Here is a 24389-nt window from a genome sequence, read left to right on the forward strand (position 1 = left end):
AAATTCCATCAACCAACTGGTACTATTCAGTACTCAACTGCTTCTTTTTGCATTCTAATTTTGTTGTTCTTACCTATTAGTGTCAAAGTCCAACTACAAAACAAAGAAGCTTTCACTGGGAAAGGGAGTGTGTGGCTGTGGAGTGAAAAATGGAAGGAAAAGGAGATTTAGATTTAGGGTTAAAAGATGGTTGGTAATTTTATAATAAATTTAATACTTTTCATTCACTTCAATTTATTTTATCAAGTTTATGATTTATTTTTTGTTTGTAAAACCTGGTGGATTGGCTGACTAAGTTTTGAAATTGAGATAGAATTAATTTGGTGCATTTGGATTTTATGATAATAAGACTCTAGGGTTTTTTTTAATATATTAGATTAATAGTTCAGAAATTAGTAAAAGCTGATAATTGATAATTCAGAAATTAGTAAAATTAAGTTTATAGTTTTAATAAATCATAATATAAAAGTTTTTAGAATTTAATAGTTCAGAAATTATTATATCAATATATTAGATTTAAGGGGTGGAGGAGGGACGGGCAGGGCTAGGATATATGTATCCCCGTCCCCGATACGGGGATTTTTTTCGTCTCCATCCCCGCCCTTTTCCCCATTTTTATTGGAGAATCCCCTCCCCTTTAGAGTCAGGAAGGGTCGAAGCTCTTAAATTTGGATCGAAATTGTCATCTCTATCCCCCCTTAAATCTAGAGTTTTTTTTCTTTACTTCTTTACCCACTGGCGACCTTCTCTTTCTATCCTAAGTTGTCAACGAAACTCCGACCATTAAATTTTCATCTGGATTAGTTTGGATGACCAAGACATCCTCCAAACAACGTTTTGTTTAGATTTGTCAACTGTTAAAAGGGATTTGAGGGAGGTTGTTAGCAAGTTAAGGTTAAAGGGATTTTGTCAGTGGCCAGAGAGTAGAAGAAAAAAACTCTATGTTTAAGAGGAAAATATGAGTTTTTAAAATTAAAAAACTTTAGGTGGAGGTAGGGTTGTTAATTTTTAAACCTATAAGGGACAACATAATGAATTATACATTTTTTAATATTGTTTTTAAAATAACGAATTTACCATTAACTCTAACTGAAAATTTTAACATAAATTAGCTCACAAGTGATACTTTAGGTTTTTAAAAATTGATGGTTGTGAGTTTAAAATGACACTATACCTTGGGTGGGAATAAATTCTTTTGGCCTATACATACATATGTGTGTGCGTGCATGTATGTATGTGTGTGTGTGTGGGTGGGGAGAAAAAATCTCGTTTGATCTGACCATCAAAATTTTAGACAAATTACAAGTTATGGTAGTTAATTAGTCAATAAAAAGAAATATGGCTAGCTTTGTTTAAAGGCTATAGAACAAAAACCATTAATTTCACATTTGAAAATCATTCAAATCTGACCTAACCCAAAAGCTCTAAATTTGCTTTTATACCTTTATCTTAGTTGTAAATGTTGATCTCCATTAGAGTACTACATGTGGATGTTAGAGGGTTTTCTTTTAAATTTTGTGTTTGTTAAGATTTGAAAAGGCCAAAGGACTATTTCCTGCCCAAAGTATGTTGTTTTTCCAAGTTTTCCCCTTTTAACTTTGAAAATCTCAAATACCCACCCATGAGCAGTTAAAATTAACGGAACTCTTACTTATTAAAATTTTATCTCTTTTTGCCCCTCGAAACTTTAAAAACTAAAAGTTTTCCCCCAACTTAAATTTTAAAAAATGATATTTTTTCTCTAGGGTTTAGTTTCCAGATGTCCAACGCCATTGTCGACGGCCTCTCCCTTGTGAAGCTTCGTCTCCCCTTGACAATCTCTCTACACCCATTTGGACGTTCGATCAGCATTGGAGGAGACGTGGAAGATAAAGAGTTTTGTCTTCCCCGATGAAGCTCTTCGTCTTCCATGCCTCTTTCGACACCGATCGGGTATCCAAGTGGGTGGAGAGAGACCGTTAGAGGGAAATGAAGCTTCAGGAGGGAGGCCGTCGACAATGGCGTCGAACATCTGAAAACTAAACCCTAGTAGGAAACTATCATTTTCTAAAACTTAGATTGAATGAAAATTTTAGGTTTTAAAGTTTAGGGGAGAAAAAAGATTTTATTTTAGTTTATTTTTAATATTATAGATAAAATGATGATTTTGTCCTTACTACCGTTAATTCTAACCAGTCATTGGTAGGTATTTGAGATTTTCAAAGTTAAAAGGGGAAAACTTGAGAAAACAATATACTTTTTTTTTTTGGGGTGGGGAGAGGGAGGGGGAATAAGTCCTTTGGCCATTTGAAAAATAATCCAATTGTGACATATTAAATTTAAAACCCTGTAAGTTGTAAATCCTTACATATTTTCTTTCCCTCGTTGTAAGCATTAATATTTTCTACACTAATAACAAATAAAAATATAGCAAAACAGTTATCGAATATTTAAATTATTATAACTTAAATATAAAATAATAGATAATATATCAATACTTTTACTTGTGTCAATTGTTAGTATACGAAATATTTCTTTTTACCTTGTTTTATCAAATTTGCCTAGAACAATGATGTTGTTTCTTATGAAGCAAAATTTCAAAGATAAATTAAAGGGCAAAGGACTATTTTTCACCTAAGTTTTAGCTCAAATTCAAAATCACATCTATAACAGTTGAAAAACCCAAATTCTTACCCATGACCTAATTTCTGTTAATTTTTTCTATTAAAAATAAAGACAAAATGGTCATTTTAATGTTAATATTAAAAAATATAAAATTCATTATTTTTCCCCTATGTTTTAAAAACTAATAATTTCACCATTGCGTAAAGTTTTTAAACTTTGAAAAGTAACATTTTCACCCCTAAATCTATGGTTTTCATATTTTTTTAAACTGTAGTTGCCCTCTAAAACTTTCAAAAACAACAGTTTCACCCCACTCTTTAACTTTAGCTTCTGACATTCTTCCGACATCCTCTATGATCTTCTCTAGTGCCTAAGTTGATGGTAAACACTGGCAGGACAAAAAGATAGAGATCTCTTCATTGCATCACCTTTGCCTGTTGGAGCAGGAGAAGAAAGAGGCGGGAGAGGACGTCAGAAGGGATGTTAGAAACTGAAGTTGAAGAGTTGGGGGGTGAAACTGCTATTTTTGAAAGTTTTGGAAGGCAGCTGCAATTTGAAAATATAGAAACCCTAGGTTTAGGGATGAAAATGTTACTTTTTAAAGTTTTTAAACTTTAGATAAGGGTGAAATTGTTAGTTTTTAAAATCTATGGGAGAAAAAGATAATAAATTTTATATATTTTTAATATTAGCAGTAAAATGGATATTTTGTCCTTATTTCTAACCAAAAAAATCAACAAAAATTAAATCATGAGTGAGAGTTTGAGATTTTCGACTGTCATGAGTGTGATTTTGAATTTGAACTAAAACTTGAGTGGGAAATAGTCATTTTCCCTAAATTAAATAAAATCTTAGTTAAATACAAATAAAATTGTATTTCTTATAAAGCAAATTTCCAAGGAAAAATAAAATAAACCCTTATTTAACTCTCTCTCTCTCTCTCTCTCTCTCTCTCTCTCTCTCTCTCTCTCTCTCTCTATATATATATATATATATAAAGTAATATTATGTGTATCTACTTTAGGTATACAATTGTGTTTACACTTATATGTGTCATTATATGATTGAGTGTTATTTTATTCTTAATTTAAAATCACTTAATCATATGATGATATGTATGAATTTATACTTATTTATATATCTACAATAAATACACATAGTTTTATTGATATATAATAGAAGAAAATCTTGTATTGATATGTGAAAAATCTTATTAGACAAATAGATGCTCATCTTGGTAAATAATAATGAACAAAAACTATGGTTGGTGGGCATGACTCATCAATGCTGGCCTCATTTAATGTGAGGTCAATTTCAATGGAGTTACAAACAAAAACATATATACATATTCTGAGCAACTTGCATAATACACCATAAAAGAATTAATGGCTAAATAAGTCACTGAAATGGACCATTAGTATATATTAGAAGTAAATGATAGTCCCAATTTTAGCTCTTTCAATAGAAATGTGTTTCTTCATAGAAAGAGGGCAAAATATAATAATGGGATTTTTAATTTGGAACAAGATAGTTGAAAGCTTTTCAAAGATCCAAGAAGATAGGTCCAAATGAAAGTTTTGGGAGATCTTATGCTTTGTCGTTTTGGCTAAATCTAGCCATAAAATAAGACCTTAGTAGCCACATAGACTGAAACTCATTGAATGTTAAAATAATATAATTTACATCCTTTAACTGGTAATTTCATTGGGCTTGGCTGGCGAGGATTAATTTCAAAAAAAAAATTTATAACCAAATATCTAAACTCGATTGTGTAGTTTAAAACATAAAACATATAATATTAGTCTCAAAACAACTCATAAATAATACAAAGTTAAATGACTTATTTGTCCTCATGCTTGCCCTCACTAGCTCAGCACTCCACAACCACCAACTCTACCTATTACTTACAAAATAAAATGAGGAAAAGAATGAGTAATAAACACTCTATAAGTAGAAGATATTAGGTCTTTTCCATTCTATAAGTACACATACTCCACTTGAACTTGATAATCTAGAAAACATTTTCGAAATCCGAACTTTAATAACGTGGAATTCTTAACTCATAATATGTCATCAAGAGATTTGATCCAAAAACTTTGATGAAACCATATACAAGTCTCAGAACTTTTTTTGGTTATCTATGATACATATTCAAATTTTAATATATTATGACTATATATATACAATGCATGTAAAAACAGTGGTGAAAACATTTTTTTTTATGTCGATTGGACTAGACTAAGAGAAGAATTAGACATCATAGTCACAAGTGTAACATAATTACACAATTCTTTTTCGTGACACATATCTATTGGACTATAATAATATCATATATGTCATATTATAAGCATGTGTAGGAAGAATCGTATAGATGTCCCCTCATAATATCCCTCATTTTCATTTATATTGATCAAACTAGACTAAAACAAAGATTAGGCACCATAGTTACGTTAGTAACATAATTACACAATTTTCTTCCCCACACACATCTATTGGACTACAATAACATCATGTGTGTCATATTACGGGCATGTATAGTAAGAATCACATGGGTGTCCTCTTATAACAACCCTCATTTTTTTCTATATTGATTGAATTAGATTGAGACAAAGATTATATATCATGGTCATGTAAGTAACATAATTACATGGTTCTCTCTCCCCACACACATCTATTAGACTACAAGAACATCATGTGTCATACTATGAACATGTGTAAGAAGAATCACATGAACATCCTTTATAACAACCTTCATAAAAACATATTTATAAAAAAATCTTAAAAAAACATATTTTTATAGATGTCATGAAAATTTGTAAAACTACTAAACATGTTCCACACATACTTAGAGTATCCCCGGTGATGCATCATTCTTTAACAAGTTATTAAATTCAATTATTAAACACTAGTTGAAGATAATTCATATTTATTACGACAAACAATCAAAGATGGTACCATCCACTTTTGTATGAACAAATTTTTTTTTTAGGATTGTAGATGTGCAAATAGTTTCACTCTAGCAACTGATTGATTAATTTTAAAACGTCTAATGACCAAAAATTACAACAAACAATTATACAAATCCAAGTATTAATAATCCCATCATCTCCAAAAAAAAGCCATTTAAAAAATACTATAGATTTACACCTTTTGACTCCCACCACTACTAACCATCTGTACATACAATTTGGAGATGCAGGGTTTGTAGTACTTTTGTAATATACATGTACCAAGACCCTAATAAAAGGTTAATAGAATTTGGTTAGAAAATGACTGGCAGAACCTCAAGTTTAGTATTTTTGGTCAAGAAACCTCTTAACTCCAAGAAAATCAACTGCCGAAAATCTGGTGTCGCGTGTCGGTTGATTACCTGAACTACACACCTGAATGTCAAAAATTGCTGGTGATGTAGAGCCAGTAATGATTTTCAGTTGGCTTGGAGAGTTCTTTCAGGAGTCGGAGACAGGTTTGGGTGATTGGAAGAATTTGGCAACTGCTTGATAGAGGTTTTCTTCCTCGAAGGGCTTTGAGACATATCCATCCATTCCACATTTCAGGCACTCTTCATATGTAGCATGAATAACATCAGCTGTCATGGCTAATATTGGCATGTGCCACTCGGATTTTTTGGCAGCTCCATCAATGGTTGATCCACCGTTTACGATCTGCTGCTCATTTACTTGGCTCTCCATCTTCCGAATTCGACGAGTTGCCTCAAACCTGGAAAAGGATGAACAAAGAATTAAAAGAAATCCTTAAACAATCTGTGCATAACAGAAAAGCATTATAAATACAAACAGATCTTAGAACATCCATGAAGATTAAGAAAAATCTCATTGCAGTAAAAAGACACTATTTAATCTTATTTACATCCAGGTAGCTACTATTTACACAGATAACATGTAGAACAAGCAAATAGGCTATATATAATATGTTGCCATTTCTATACTCCCACAAAAAGTATCATTGCTAAAACATATATCATTATCTAGTAAGGTAAAGGCATATAAACGAAAAATCACAACTTCCTACATTTCCAAAAACTCCAAAGAGTTTTGGGAGAAGGCTTCATCAATGTCCCAAAAAAATGGAAACCAATAGGAAATAAGATTAATTGCCATTCCAGAAAAAGAGACATACCCATCCATTTCTGGCATTTGAATATCCATGAAACAAGCATCAAAACTGTGTGGTATTTGAAGCAACTTCAGTGCAGTTGCACCGCTACCAGCGCACTCTACATTGGCTCCAAACTTCTTCAGTGCGCCAGCAGCAACTCTGCGATTTACCATGTTGTCATCAACCACCAAAATTTTCTTGCCACAGAGCAAGCTCTTAATAGGGACTCTAGATTCATTTGGTGCATCTTTTCCAGCTTGCTTCATCCCCACACTGAGTACCTGTTGAAGACAAGCTGCAATCATACTTGCTCTTAAAGGTTTCATGATGACAGTATCTGAGAAGCCTGCTGCCTTTGCTTTTTCAAATTCATCATCACTAATATTGGTTGCGAGAAGAATCAGCCTAGGCAACTTTAAGACATGACCATTTTTCCACAAATCCAAGAGCTGTCCCTTAGCAGAACAATCCTCACCAGAAATCCAATAATCCTTCTCTACAAGAATCATGTCAGCCTGGATATTGTTTCTGTCATTTTCAGTGAAGTAATATCAATCAGTTAGCTGATTATACAAGTTAAACATATAATGAGAAAAGGGATTTGTTTTAAACATAAAATATTATAGGGTCTTATTATCTCTGAATATTTCATGAAACTGGCTTTTTTTCTCTACATGTAACCCTTAAGCATTAATTGGCATCTCCTATGTCTTGAGAATTTCTCACAGCTCTGGTCCTACTAAAATTGGCGTGTCATCCTGCAAATGTACATATATGAAAATAACAAAACCAGACTCAAGCATTTAGAAAACTCCCAAAAGATAACCATCTGGCGCGCTGCAAAGATGAAGTATATCAAAAGCAAATAATAGGATGAGAAGTGACTTTACAAGGGAAAAATGCAACATATAGTCATTTCCAAGGTTGCCTTAGGACAGGCTGGAGCCAGGGGGTGGCCCCCTCAAGCTCTAGCCCTGAGAAAATAATTTTCTGGTGTCACCCCAGCCTTAAGATTATACAAAAGGACAGATATAGCAGTTGGCCAAATAAGACAAGGTGTAGTTATAGTATCATATTGGGAATTCTTCTATTTGGACATGATCAATAAGAATGTCCTTTGCATGGAGAAAAACTCACCCGGATAATGTAGAACCATTTTTTCCAGACATGTTAACCACCGAAATGATGCTGGAAGCAACTTCAGACACAATGCCAAGTCTCTTCAAATGATATCGGGTGACAGCAGCTCTGACTGGTTTTTCATCAACTACAACTGCTTTCAGACCTCCAAAAGCCAAAGGTAGCTCCTCAGATTTAGACTTGCTACCATCAAGGGATGCCTTTTTCTTATACCTCCCAAAAACAGCAGTAAATGTAAATGTGCTCCCAATCTTAGGGTGACTTACAAAGCTTATCTGACCATGCATCAGCTCAACCAGACACTTACTGATGCTTAAGCCTATTCCAGTTCCCCCATAATGTCTAGAGGTTGAGCTGTCTGCTTGCATGAAGGGTGTGAACACCCTGTCCTGGGCAGAAAAAGGTATCCCGATTCCCGTATCCTCCACACATACCATCAAAGTGACATCCTCTGAGGCATCATTAGCTGTCATCATGTCTATAACTGACACATTAGACTGCAAATTTTCATCATCAGCTAAATGCCTAAATGTATCCCAACAATTCCGTTCATCAGCTGCTTGAAAACCACTCAAGGTTCTATACTGGTCCATACCAAATTTGGCACCTTCTTCTGATCCTCCATTCAAGAAAGTTTCATCTCTCACATTTGTATTGCCATTTGACTGTCCAGCTAGATGGACTTTGACAAATATATGCCCCCGCTCAGTGAACTAAGAAAAAACTTAACATAATGAATATCAACTATATCAAGACATTAATTTGCAAAGAAAACTATGACTGGCATAGTAAAAAATTAACCCTAGTGATGCAGTGTACAAGTTGTGGAATTTATTAAGGTACCACAACTCTTTACCAATGCAGTAACTTTACCAATACAGTAGATTGACAAATACTTAATAAACCAATGCTAGCGAGAGAATTGCTATGCACTAGCATTGTAAGTCCAATAATAAATCCAACACCATTACTCACTTTTACAGAGTTGCCCACAAGATTTGTGATGATCTGTCTGAATCTGCCCGGATCCCCTATAACAAATTCTGGAACTTTGTCAGAAACAAACACTGCCAGCTTCACATCCCCATTTGATTAGATATCAATAGCCATCATTCATCAATTGATGACAGAACCGCCAGAAAGATAAAAAGAAAAGAAAAAAAAGTTAATAATAATTCATTTCAAAAAATCACAAAATACATGGCAACTCGTGCTTCATAAACTATGAGCACCATGCATGACAAGCAACACAGTGAAAAGAACTACAATATTTTTGGCCCCCTTAAGCCATCTCAGTGAACATCAGATGAGATGAATGCAAATTTGCATATATTAAAATTGCTCCGGCCTTACCTCAATTCCTTTATTTCTAGACTTCTCAGAAAATAAAGACAGGACCTCATCCAGTATTGATCTCACGTGGAATGGGACAGCCTCCAGCTCTAACTTGCGAGCTTCAACTTTTGCACGGTCAAGCACCTCATTTATTAATGCAATCAGTGCCTTTCCACAATCTTGAGCAGTTTGAGCATAGTCTTTTTGTGTAGTACTTAAATCTGTACTTAGAAGCAAAGCAAGCATTCCTGCAATTCACATAAGATATGAGTGCATCCCCATTAGAAGGTGTCCAAATACCTAAATAACATCTATAATTTTGGACTGAAAAACTTCTATGTGAACATACCAAGGATACCATTCATGGGCGTTCTAATTTCGTGAGAAACAGTTGCTAGAAACTGACATCAAATACACAAATGGCAATTAGATCATGACAAGAATCACTTCATCAAAAAGGTGAACTATGCTGTAGAAACATATCAGATATGAAACCTGTGATTTGGCAACATCAGCTGCTTCTGCTCGGACTTTCAATTCCTGCATTTCATGGAAATCATCCTCAACTTTAACAATGTGAATGGCTGCACCATATAAGATATACCCTACTAATAAACCAATCACGAAGAATAAGAAAGCAGTGGTGAGCGCAGTCCACGGTATAGGTGCCTTTTGGAGATATCTGTTAAGAGTTCAATATAATAAGTACATGCATGAAAATTTTCCCGGATCTCTTTCATCTGGCATAGAAAAAATAATCAACCACTAGATTCACTTGCCTGCATTTCATATCATGCTTTCTGAATGGATCTCCAAAATCAAGCTGGCTCTCTTGCACAAGAGACATGTCACCATCTTGATTTTGGTGACCATACATGATTAAGGGCTCTGAAGAGTTGGTGATATCATACACATTAACCAATATTGCTTGATTACCAGCAAGCTGCCCAAGTAACTTCTCCACAAGGGACTCAACATCGAAGGCTCCCCCGAGGTATCTGCTTTTGATCAGAACTACTTTTTAGTTAAAAAAAAAAAAAAGTATCTAGAGCTTCCAAATTAAAGATTAAATAACTCATCCAAAAGAAGGAATAATACATGATGTTCAGCAATGTATACCAACATCAAGATGAACTAAGCCAATGGAAAAAGCATGTGTTAGGCCACCCATAACAACAATATACAAGAAGAAATTCAAGGGGCAAAACAGGAAGGTTCTAGAATTGGGTGAGGTGGACAAATCTAAGATTACAGCTAGCATCCGCCAAAAAGGCAAGGTGGAGGAATTTGCTACTACAGCTAGCAAATCCACCCAACAAGGCAGCACAGGCAGCATAAAAAGGGAGGCAGTAGGAGGAGAAGGGCAAGATTGTGTGATTATTTAAGAAAGGCCTCTGCCTTAGGGAAGGAAGGCACCTCTAATTACCTAGGGAGGATTGACACCTCTTTGTTGTCATAAGTATTTTCTTCTTCTTTACTGTTTCTTTTTCCTTTTGTTTGGGATTGTAAACAATCTGGCGTAAACCCTTGAGACCACCTATTAAATAATATCAGATTGTGTTCATTCCATAAATTGGGGGGTGTTAATACTGGGTTTGTATTTGAGATATTGGTTTGGGAGTGATTGATTTTGCAAGTACCTACAGTATGACAAAACCTAGATAAAAAATTAGGCGGTACAATCACTAAACTGCAAACCATTGGTACAATTATAATAATGTATTCACTGCAATCCTCATAACATCAGTGAAACAAATCCCGTAGTGGAGCAAGTTGACAGAAAATCCTATGATAGTGGCAGAGGTGGCTGTGGTACTTGTAGAAATGAATTAATGCTGGTGTTAATGATTGTAGTCACTGCAGACTGCAAAGGTTGTACTGATTGTTGTATAATTTGAAGTGACAGCAACAGTGGTGAAGGCAGCAAAATATTAGTAATGGTTATGGTAGGGATGAGCATCCTAGTGGCCGGTAGGGATTATGTTAATGTAGCAAGGAAGCAATTCAACCTGAAACATAACCTGATACACCTGAATCAGAAAGAGCCTTGCGCCAGAAGCATTTTACCTATGATGACAAGCCAATTCCTAAAACATATAAATCCTTCACTTTTCTTATCCACTTATGATGACAGATTTAATATCTACACACTTGCATGTGTATAAAACAGGTGATCACAATGGTTAGATTAGAAGGCAATGGCTGTGACCATGGCAGTATTTTCTACAACAACAAGAGTCAGCAAATGGAGCACTTGTCTTATTAGTCACTTTTTCAAGGCACCTGTAGAAAATTAAACCAGGAAGACTGGCCATCTTGCAAGTTGTTAACATAAAAAGAGAGGATGAACATCATTTTTAAAAGTGCTAGTAGCAAGAAATTGCAAAATCTTCTCATCTAACTATATATTAAGGCAAGCCCTCAATTGGTATCCTCCAACTTAAGATCAACTGAGTTGGTTTATATAAATATGGAAATTGAGTTAGTTTCTTCTTCGAATATCAAATTGAACTAATTAACTGCATTTGCAGTTCGTTAAAAATCTGAACTTAAAAGGGGAACAAAGTAGAAAAGCTCCCTTTAAAATTTTTCAAATCTGAGTAAGATCTCCCTCAGCTGTCATCTGGAGTAAAACTATCTCTCAATTCCATGTAAACAATTCTTACACCTCTCATTGATTGTGGGGTAATATTGGCTATTTGTTAATATTTATAAACTGGTCTGCATTGGTTCTATAGTTGACAGACAAGAGAAAAATCAAAAAGAATATTTCAAGATATGCCAACTATCAGAATAGAAAGGCAAACAGAGACTTACCCTCCAGTTGCTTCAATGCGCTCTGCTACAGTTGGATTTGGTGGTAGCTTGGACTTATAAACTGGAATTGTCAACACAACACCAAGATGATGAGAACCTAGCAACCTGAAGGGTCTTGTTAGAACTGCCTTCCCGGTAGCCCTAGCCCTTAAAATGTTCTCCCTGTCCTCCTACATCAAGCAATGAGGAAATCAAATGTCTAATTAAACATTGAATTTCTCCAGATACTGAAAAACTTACAAAATGCACAAGATAAGCAACTTGAAGATCAGAAATTCAATAATATACCTCCCCAGACATCATGTCAAGTGATCCAATATAGGAAATAGTTTCTTGAGAGAATATCACCGGTGCATACTCATCCCGCACAGGTGAAGGTTCTGTATCCATTGTCTTTATGGTCCACCCATTCTCTCTTTCAAATTTGTCCCTCTCTGAATCAAGCACTCGTTGTGCATAGGCAACTCCACTCATCAAGGGCCGCTCAAAAGCCGTTCTAGCAGTGTACTCCGCAAACGTTTCCTGCATTTTTTTTTTCAATAAACAATCACCCCAAAAAATTAGAAATACCTTGTTCAACATCAACACAATCAATTTTGTCTTCAGAAAAAATAAAGAATTGCTTAAACTAAGTCCAAGAAAATTGTTCATCTAGATCAATATAAAATTTCCATCTCATCTAAACTAAAGACAGACAACAGCAAAAATAAAATTCCAAATTCAAGTAATCCTTCAAGAACTCAAAAAAATAAATAAATAAATAAAAAGCAGGAATCTCTCTCTAACCAAACAAAACTTAACAACTAAAGTTAAAAAATTCAAAACCAGGAAGAGTACTCCACGAACCTGATCGATTGCAGAAGGATTCTTCATATAATGGAAGGTAGAAACAAGAATGGCAAGGGCATGGACATGGTTAACGCTAACACTGAACTGATCTTGCAGCATTCTAGCCCTCTGATCACACATACTAATCAAAACATCTTTCCTCCTGACCTTGTTTTCGGCATCCATACCTTGGAAGAGGAACATGCTAAAAAAGGCCACCATCAAAACCCACAGCATAAAAAACTTAGGAAGCCAACCCCTGTTGGCCTGAATAAATGTGTATCCTTTTTTAGTCCCCGTTTGGTCATTCACTCTCAGAGCAACCGAATGGTTCTTAACCAGTGAGTGGTTCTGGATATGGTGCTGCAGCATCTTTAGACCCATCTCAACACAACCCACAACAACAGAAAATCTCCTCTACTTCTTGTTACAAACCCACTCCATAACCAAGAAAATGCATAAAAAATTTAAAAAATTAAACAATTATGTTTCAAGTACCGGGAAATTATCAGATAAACTTTTTCAGTCCATGGAAAAATATGATTGCAGCATAGTTTGGCGTGAATGAAGAACCAAGAGGTAAAGATTTTTATTTAAAAAAAAAAAAAAGCACAGAAACAGCAAGATAAACCAAGTATAAATATAAATCTCAGTTTCTTGCTCAAGCTATCTATAGTATAGACCTATTCCTAATGACCCTCTTTCTCAAAATCAGAATAAAGAATAGAAAAGCTCTAAAATCTGAGAGACAAGCATGGCTCTCAAAAGATGGAAAGGAGCTCAAACTCCGAAAATGGGGTTAGTTTAAAAAACTAGAACAGCACCCTAATCATGCTCTCTCCAAGCGTGAAGTCTTTATCAGAAGGAAGAAGACAAACAACACCAAATTCACTGTTTCTCTGTTAAAAATAATATAATAAAAACACCAAAAAAAGAAATAAAAGAGAGATGGATTGACCCAGAAGAAAACCAGCGAAGCACAACAAAGCAAATATATTGGAGAGAGAGACTAAGAAAGATTTGTTTTCGGTGAAGAAGGGAACAATGTTAAGCTGGGGAGAGTTGGAGAGAGAGAGGTTCATTGAATAATAATGGTGAAAATATTTTTGAACGAAATTAAATAATGATAAATTGATTAATTAAAGTGAAACTGAATCGAATTTTTAAGATTTTCCAGATACGCAGTTGTCTCCCTCTAGACACGACCCCCACCCCACGTTAACTCTCTCACTTTCTTCATCCTATAGTTTCTTTTTTAATTACTTTTTAGCCCCCTGCTTTGTCTTCTCCCCCTCCTCTTCTTCTTCATCTAGTCGATGCTTTAGTCTTAACAATCATAAAGTTTTCTTTTTAGCTTGGACTAGATTTATCATCTTGATCAACTAATTTAAGCAATTAAAAATCTTATACTAGATAGGTTACAATAATTTTCACTACTATATAAAACATATGCGACAAATAATTTGAAATAAGGTAAATATTAATCTTAAATATCAGTAAAACAAATAAAATATTAAAATAATTTAATCTTTTATTTAGAAAACTAAATCCACTATTATAATAGTAATAACTATATAAAAACATATAAGTATAGAGATTATAAGAAAGCGTTTACGGCTGACTCAATTGAGTATAAGAGTCTTATAGTGATTTTAAATTATTATTTTTTTACCTAATTTAGGATAAAGTTTATTTAATGTTATGTATCTAGTGTATGTTTTCTTCGTTTTTCTTTCTTTTTTTTCAATAATTTCGTTCATTTAAAGAATAAAAGAGAGCGATTCTAATCCTATTAATTATATTATTTCATCATATTAATTTATATAAATGATATGATAAAATTTATTTGTAAACATAATTTTATTAAATTAATCGAAATTATATTAGGTAAAACCAACCAATCTCTGTAACGAACCTTCAACCTTGGATATTTTGATATTTCATACCATTATACCTTACCAAAACAAGTTTTTTTTTTTTTCTTATTTAAAAGACATGATTTACTCTCCTCCTTAGGGCTGGACTCGAGCCGAGCCAGCTCGAACTTGAGCTCGGCTCGAGCCCGAAAAGGGTCAGGCTCTGCTCGGCTCGCAGCTAGCTCGGGCTCGGCTCGGTTTATTTATGGGGGGCTCGAATCCAGCCCTACTCCTCCTCAACCCTACATCAAAGATTCGCAATCCATATGTCCTTATTAGATTTTAGAGCTATGTTATATATATATTTTTTGAATATATAAAACAAATACACATATAATATATCATTATATGATTAGATATTATTTTATTTTTAATTTAAAATTATCAAATTATATGATGATATATCATTTATATATATATTTTATGTATTTTAAAATATGTATGTATAATTTTATTATAAATTTAATTGTCAAAAGTATTTATTTACATGCAATTAATGAGCTAATGTAGTAAATAATGTAACAATATTATATAATATATCTCAATTTTTAGATAAAAAGTCATTAACGTCACCTAATAATGCCAAAATTGATTGATTAAACTAACAAATAATATTGTCAATTCGGCATAATATACAATTCTCTTTTTATCATAATTTTAATATTAAAATTATACATATAATTTTATATATAATAATAATAATATATTATTATATAATTAAATTTTATTTCATACGTAAAATTTTATATATATATAAAATACTATTCTAATTTTAAAGCCTATATATTTTGAGTGGATAGAGTTTCCATAATAATTTGTTTATATTATGTCACTTATTCCTTTTTTTTTTTAATTCGGGTAACAAAAACCAGCTAATAAATATGACCTATAAAGATTTGACTTGAGATATCTAATTAACTTCTTCATTCTGATGAAATAGGCAAAAGAGAGAGAAATAAATAAGGAATCCTGATTTTATATTAAAATCACTATCACATATCTTAACGATAATGACGCCGCGACAGGGCTGGGATCTAATTCCTGTAAATTTCCCTAAACCCCATTTCTTTTTTTATAATTCCTAAACTATCCTTTTTATTTTTATTTTGTTAAACTATTTGTACAAGTTTTGATATATTATTTAAATATATTAATAATATATTATTATATAATTAAATAATTTTAAATTAAAAATAAAATAACATCAAACTATAAGATGATACATCATCTTTGTATCAAAATTATATCCACATAGTATTGCTCTTTTTATTTTATTTTATGTATGTAATTTATGAATACAAAATGTTTAGCATACATTATACTACAAAAAAAACCATACGTATTCAATTTTAAGTATTTTAATTGAGTTTTCAGATTATGTATCATTATATGATCATGTGATTTTGAATTAAAAATTAAGTAACATTCAATCACATAATAACATATTATCTAAGTACCTAACAATACAGTGTCAAAATTCTCTGATGATATATTAATATTAAATTCGTAATTTATATGGTCTAGTGGTTGTGAGATCGATCATTAGACTTATAATTTATTATATTTGATGTAATTGGTTTACCTCTAAAAGGGTGGTTTGACTTAGATGAATTTCCTTGTTAAAAAATATATATGTATGTGTACGAGGTCAAAATTTCCATGAAAATATAAAGCATAATTGATTAAAAAAAAATTATTGAAAAATTTTGCTAAAGGTATTATTATAATATGATACAATGTTTTCACCTTTCTAAATTATGAGCACAAAAAATGAGAACAAAATACCATAGAAAAATAGAAAAATAAAAATAAAATTACTACAACCATAGATATAGAACCTTAATATTCATAATAAACATGAGCCATTTTTTTTAAATTAAATTATTAATTTTGAGATTAGTATATTAATTAGTTGATTCAATTATATTCCCAATCTAGGTTAGGCAGCCACATCTTGATTAAAAAAAAAAAAAGACCTAATTTGAGTGGTGGAACAAATTCTTTGTACCAACCATTTGAATGTCACATATTTCGTATATTCTAGATAAAGAAAGTGAGGGATATAATCTAGACTTTGATTTTATGGAATTTGCAATTTTACATTTGTTTCTTTATAAATTTATTAACACAACATTATTAAAAATTAAATTGATATTTATTATAATTATATATAATTTATCTTATATAATCTTATATTTTATTCATACACTAAATCTATGTGACTTATACTTTACCATAAGTTAACATGTCTAGTTATTACAGAATAAATATTATATTCCAAGAAAAAAATCACAATGAGATATGCGCCAAATCTTAACAAATACAATTGAAAAATTGAGGTATATTTATTTATTTGCTGATTTTAATATATATTTTATTTTTAATTTAAAATTATTTAATTATATAAATATTAATTTATTTGTAACTGTTATAACGTATCATTGGTAAGTAAATAATCGTTATTAGTTAAAGAAGATATGGATATTGTCTTTGGATATCAATTTAATATAGAAACAAATAAATAAATAAATAAATTTAATCATTTTAAAATCATTTTAAATATAAAAAACTAATTTAAAATTAATTAAATTTTAATTAAATTTAAAAGTAATTTAACTTTTCATTAGATTAAAATTAGTTTAAACTTGACTTTCAAATTGGATTTATTTCATCTTAACTCAATCTCTAATTGGATTGAGGTGGTAAATTTTCAAAAAAGGAGTTGGTATGATAGAGAGAGCAAGGGGATGTTGGCAGTGGTACAATTAGAAAAGGGAAATCTTTTGATGGAATAAGTGGGAGATTTGATGGGACCTTAGAGAAGAGGTGGAATTGGAATGCGTTTTGTTTGGTAGCAAGCAAAGGGGGGGAAATAGTGAATTATAAAATGTGGGGGCAGTAATTTTGTTCAAGTGTCGGCCATGTGGGTGTGCTTCTCTGTTTCTGTTGCTGAATGTTAGCCCCACCTTGCAATTACTTTCCCTTACAAAACTCTCCACTTGTTTCTTTTCTTCCCCCTATTTGGGTTGTTGGGAAGGTATTATATGCCTCCATTCTCGGAATCTCGGCCTTGGAGAAAATGCACAGGAGTCGCACTAAAGAAGCGTTTAACCATGGGAAACAATTATTTATGTAGATTACATGCAATGGTTAAGTTATATTGGTACACAGATCAATCCAGAATACAGATTGAAAATCTTCTACCTAGAGAGAAAAGGTTGAGACTTTGACAAACTTCATCACTCTCACTGGAGGATCATATTCCTATTCCATCTCATAACTTTATAGATAAAAATAAATTCCTACAAAAATTAAATCATCTATTAGAATTGGAATTTAAAAAAAAAAAAAAAGATTCTTTGCTATACTAGGAATAAATAAATGATTGTATAAAGTTAAAATTTCTAAAAACTCTTTAGAGACATTTCTTTTGTAACTCATATCGAGACTCTTTTAAAATTTCTTAAAGACATAAATAATTTGATAATATACATAGCAAACTCTCAAACAGTAGACTAAACTATATTGAAAACGTCATTTGTTTCTTTGTTGCATATATGAAGAAATTACCCTTCAATTCCACTCTCAAGGGACTTGAACTTTCATGAGACTTGAGGTTGTGATCAAATTATGATACTATGGAATTATTAGACATTTCTTTAGAAAAGGGCAGGAGAAGTTTAGCAAAACATGTCTAGTTGATGCACAATGACCCATCATCTGACCAATATGTATCAACTATATATGTTATCTATACATAGGTTGACTTAAAACTTTGGTTAAGAGTCTTATCAAGAAATAGTGAAAAGAATGAATTTTATTAACTTTTCGTGATTAACTCAATAACATTTCATTTATATCTTTTATTGAGTATCAGTTACATCATATTTTTATAGATAGCACAATCAACAAATTCCTTTAACTATCTAGATTCAATGTATTAAAATTTAGATAGATTTACTTTTAGTTACGTAATCGAATTGTACATAAATGAAAGGATGTCATTTTTATATCTCATATAAAAGTTGACAAAAACTTCTTACCAATAAATCGAATCATTTTAAAGGCCAAAAGACTTATTCCCACCCAAAGTTAGATGAAACCCCAACCTTCCATCTGTTAAGTTTTAAAACTTAGACATTCACCATTCTATTAAAATTCACTGTTAGGTTAACAGTAAAATTATCATTTAACTAAAAATATTAAAAAAATAAAAATTTATCACATTTCTCTGAAAGAAATGACATAGGAGAAAATATAAACCTTAGAGGGAAATGATTATTTTTCAAATTTTTAGGTGAAAAGAAATTATTAAATTTTTAAACTAAAAGGAAAAAATGTGATAAATTATTAATTTTTTTAAATATTTTTAAAAAAATAACTATTTCACCTTCTCACTCTCTCAATTAATTTTAAATGATATATAAACAATCGAAATTTTAAAAATTAACCAATAAAAGTTTAAAATTTCACCCAACTCGAATAAGTCTTTTGACCCATTTTAAAAGTAGCATCGGCAGATACCATTTGGTAGGATTAAACGATTACCATAAAACATAAACTATAACTAAAAACTGAACCTAATTATCTTCAACTAGTGGCATTACAGCCACAATTTGAGGCGATTAATTTTGTCCCTAAGCTCTACTATGACAGAATAATGTCCCACCAAGACCAAACCGACTTTAATATTTGTATTGCTTTGTCCTTTACAATGACTAAATATTTGCACGCCTTGTTTATGTTTGACATATGCCGTGGTCCCAACCGACCGATTCACCCATCTGATGTTCCTCCAACATCAGCCAATTACAATGGTGCCTGTAAATGTGGGTATACTTTTAATATATAATTAAATATATAAATAATATATTATTATATAATTAAATAATTTAAATTTAAAAATTAAATAATATCTAATTATATAATAATATATTATCAGTATATTTAATTATATACTTAAAATATATATATATATATATATACACACACTTGCTTATCGTTATTTTAATTTTTGTTTTATTTTCTGTCATTTATCTTCATCATCACATCTTAATTGTTTAGTTTATTTTTATTAATAAAAGCTGAACTTTAAAAAAAGTGGTTCCCCAAAGCATGGCTGAGTACATATAAAATCAACCAACTCTTGTATGGTTTTGCTCCAACCATTGAAAAAACAATCAGAAATATTATATATGATAAGTTGGAATTCTAATGGGAAATTAATTATAATATAGACAAAAGAGTTGTTATTTATACTTTTTTATGCCCATTTTTTTACTTTTTATATTTCTAAGCAAATTCATATTTTTTTTTATTTTACTTAATTAATATTTTTTTATTGTTTTTATCTTATTTTTACTATTTTCTCTTTTTTCAACACTCTGACAATAACACGTTTCAACTATTTTCTTTATCATTCATCATCATCATATATCAAATAAGTTTTTTATATATTCAAAACTTTCAATCAAACCTTTTTGAGGAAAAAAATCAAAAGTTTTAATGATGATTTGTGAAAAAGGTTCCCCAAAATATGACCAAGTACATATAATGTCAACCAACTCTTGGATGGTTTTGTTCCAACCATTAAAAGAATATATTAATTAAAATAGGTAAAAATATTATTGTTTAAACATTTTAAGGTAAACTTTTAAAACAGTTATTTTTTTAAGTAAATTCATCGTTTACTCCAATAATACTTTTTTTTTCCTTTGGTATAAATTTCTTTTAGTTGTGTTCTTTCTTGACATAACTAATGGTGGTACACTCCAATAATAAATTTTCAACGAGTGTACCATTGTTGATTATGTTGAGCAAGAATACGGCTAAAGGGAAGGTATACTAAAAGAAAAAGATATTACTGAAATAAATATTGAATTTATTTAGAAAAGTAACTGTATAAAAAATTTGCCTAAAAAACTTTAGACGCAAAATTTTTTACCTATTTTAATTAAGAAATATTATATGTGTTAAGTTGGAATTATAATGAATTCTAGACTTTGTTAAAAAGAAAATAAAAGCACACTAAATTGGATATGTAATTCAATGTAGACAAATAATAAAAGAATGAAAAAAGAAGAAGCTGTTTTTAAAATGATTCAACATACTACTTGAAAGTTTACATCTTATGTTATAATATTGATATGAGTTAGCGATATAAATAACATGTTGACATACTAGTTGTATAGTTCATGACTCTCTTAGTGTTTGTATTCCTGAATTTACATTAAAAAAGAATTTGAAGGTAATCTGAGGTATCATAAAATTTGAATATAAGAAAAATTTGAAACCCGTATATATGGGTTTAATATGACACATCATTAATAATACATTTTTTAAAATATGATAATATAAATAATATTTTTAATAAAATTTATATTTAAAATAAATATAACAATTTATATGTAACGTATTTAATTGACTATTAACGCTAATATAACATAATACATTATATTCAATCATTGTATCCCTTAGTGAATATGCAACAAGATTAATGAATGATCGATGCCTTAAATCAGTTTATATATACAATATAAAAGGAATTACAAATATGACAAAGTTATAAATAAGTAAAAGAAAAAATAATAAAAATTTACCTTTTTTGAAAATAATAAAGATGAATAGTTGAGTTCAACAAAAAGAAAAGCATCAATTTAGTGTAAAAAAAAATTATGTGAAAATTTTTTACTATTGTTATGAATATAAACCTAATGTGACGGATGGAGAGGCTAAAAATAAAAATAAAAATGGGGGTTTTCTTGTAGTATTATGGGAATTAATTAAAAATTAATATTATGATAATTAATTAAAATTAAAGAGATATTTTTATATTTTAGACTTGAACATTAAAACGGTACTATTTCAAAAAGTTTTTAAATTCAGAAAAAATGAATAAAATAATCGTTTAATAGAGAAAAACTATAAAATATGTTTTGAATTCAAAAATTTGAAATATTGTGTTTAATATGTAAATTAAACAGAAACAAAAATTATATACGCTTTTATTAACTAGGCTTAAAACACAGCGGTCTTTTGTAATCTTGTAATTACTATTTTCCATAATTTTACGGAGTCTTTTATGACGATTATAGCGGCATTTTTAATATTTAAACAAAGGAAAATGAAATGAACCCTTCCTAAAAATAAAGTTAATAATATAAAAAAAAAATTCAATAATTCAATTTTAATTGACTTAAAATCCAAAATAAGTAAAAAATAATATTATGTGTACTTATTTTAAATAAATAAATAAGTATATATTTATTTTGTCATCATATAATTATGTAGTATTTTATCATTAATTCAAAATTATCTAATCGTATGATGATACATATGAAATATATACTTAAAACAAGTATATATAGTTTTATTGATAAGTAAAACCCTTTGTTTTAAATTTTCATAAAATTCTAGTGATTATCTTGTGAGAGATAAGACTAATACTGTATATACTCGTAAATAAATACGAATGAATTGATTTATAGTTTGCTGTACAAATTATTTGTAAAGAATTTTGAATTGATTTAATAATTTTAAATTAAAAATAAAATAAATAATTAAAATATCTATTCATAAACATTAATTGATTGATATTCATTAGGTATATTCATTGTTATTATAAAAAATAAAAAATTATTATAAAAATATATAATTTAATAGATTATTTGGTATAAATAATTATTATATTTAATAAAATTTAATAAAAATTAATAAATATAAATCATTATTATGTTATATTAGAGATAATAAAAGAATGTTAAAATATTATTTTACTTAAATATCTTTATATATAATTATTTAAAAATATTTTTCATATTATTTATTATATTAATTGAAAATAAAAGTATTTTAGTTTTAAAAAAATAATAAATAACAATATAATTATAATAAAATCAAAATTATATATATGATTTTTAAATATTAAAAATATAGATAATAATCCAATTATCTTTTATATTATTTATTATACTATTATTTATTATTAAAATTTTTATTATTTTATAAATTAAATAAATAAATAATAAACTATAAATTATTATGATAAATTTTAAATCCCCATTCATACATCCTAGTTGAATTAACTTATAAATAAATTTGAAAAGTTGATTTATTTTTTGGTCTTGATAATATTGAAAGTGTCAACTCAATCTCAATCAAATCTTCTTTGAAATCTCTCTTTTGATTAGATTCATTCATCGCTACCCAAGGCATATTTTCAAGAATGGTGCATGTTCTTCATTTCCACAAGAAGACATCTTCTCTCTGAGTTAATCTAATGTCACTTTTTATCTTTTTAAAATAGTTCTTCCCCCACTAAATTCTACTCTCCCATTCATATTTTTATTTATTTATTCTTATTTGAAGGGCACTCTTAAATAATTCTCTTATTCTCATATATTTATTTAGTCACAAACTCTTCATTGTCATACTCTAAATTTTGCTTTTTCTAAAATGTTTAAATCTTTCTTTAATTTTTGATAAAATTTAGGAATAATTTACCTTAATATTTAGCCTAGTATACAGTTCAAAGAACCCTCTTTTTTAGATTTTGTAAACCATTAAATAAAACCATAAATTTTTTTCACATATTCTTTTTCGAAGCAATTCTATTATAATTGACTTGATGTGTTTGGTTTGGAGAATCATTTCTTACTAAATCTGAAAAATTATTACAAAAATATATTAATTTTAATATTAATATATATAAATTAATAATATGTTTGAGTAAATTGATTTATATAAATAATTATTATATTTTATTGGTAATAATAAAAGAATAATTAAACTATGTATATTTACTTGTATATATAAATAAATATATATTTGATATGTATTATGATATGAGTGATTAATTTTGAATTAAAAATAAAGTAATATTTAATCATATGATAATACATATAAATGTGTATCCTCAAAGTATGTCCCTAAGACACACATTAAGTTATGATAAAAGACAAAAAATTTAAATTAATAAATAAAATTTAAATTTGTTTAAGTGTAGTAACTTATATTTTAAATAAAATTATGCGTATTTATTTTTGAATATATAATTATATATATATTTATTTATTTGTGTATTAAAAAATAAAGAGTAATATTATGTGTACACATTTTTTATACATAATTTATATACATAGGTGATGTATCATCATGTGATTGAGTATTTTTTTATTTTTAATTCAAAAAGCCAATGGACAATTTCCCACCCAAGTTTTAATGTCAATAGAAATACACACCCATGGGATTTAAAAAACCCAAAATTTCACCCATAGATAACTACTGTTAAAATTTTCTATTAGAAACAAAAGTAATATCATTATTTTACTAATAATATTAAAAAGATAAAAATATTATATTTTCCCTCCAAATTTTAAAAAGATAAAAAGTAAAATCTCCGACGCAATGTAGGCAACTCTTCGTTGACTTTGTCACTTCTTTTGGAATCGATGAAGATGAGTGTCTTTGTTAATTCAAATGAATCGATGCGTCTTCTTGTGCCATAAAGTGAAGATCTGATAACCAAAGATGGTGGGTTGAAGCGTCGTTGTTGATGACTAGAGATGAATAAACCTTATGTTTGAGGGACAGAGAGAATGTTATTTTTGAAAGTTAGAGAACTTTAAAAGA

At 29.7% G+C, this 24389-nt stretch overlaps 1 protein-coding gene across 1 annotated transcript; it reads right to left on the bottom strand.

Moving 5' to 3' along the window:
- Positions 1–5613: 5613 nt before the first annotated feature.
- LOC123214436 (histidine kinase 4-like) lies at positions 5614–14021 on the bottom strand. Its single transcript, XM_044634193.1, has 11 exons — positions 12862–14021; positions 12304–12537; positions 12016–12185; positions 9978–10196; positions 9694–9880; positions 9548–9599; positions 9217–9446; positions 8839–8937; positions 7861–8576; positions 6745–7251; positions 5614–6324 (listed from the first exon to the last, which is right to left on the bottom strand). Exons 1-11 carry the CDS (start codon positions 13225–13227, stop codon positions 6054–6056), a joined length of 3051 nt encoding a protein of 1016 aa, XP_044490128.1. The 5' UTR covers positions 13228–14021; the 3' UTR covers positions 5614–6053.
- Between the last annotated feature and the right edge of the window lie 10368 nt (positions 14022–24389).

The sequence above is a fragment of the Mangifera indica genome, chromosome 4 (assembly GCF_011075055.1).
Source record: "Mangifera indica cultivar Alphonso chromosome 4, CATAS_Mindica_2.1, whole genome shotgun sequence".
Classification (NCBI taxonomy): domain Eukaryota; kingdom Viridiplantae; phylum Streptophyta; class Magnoliopsida; order Sapindales; family Anacardiaceae; genus Mangifera; species Mangifera indica.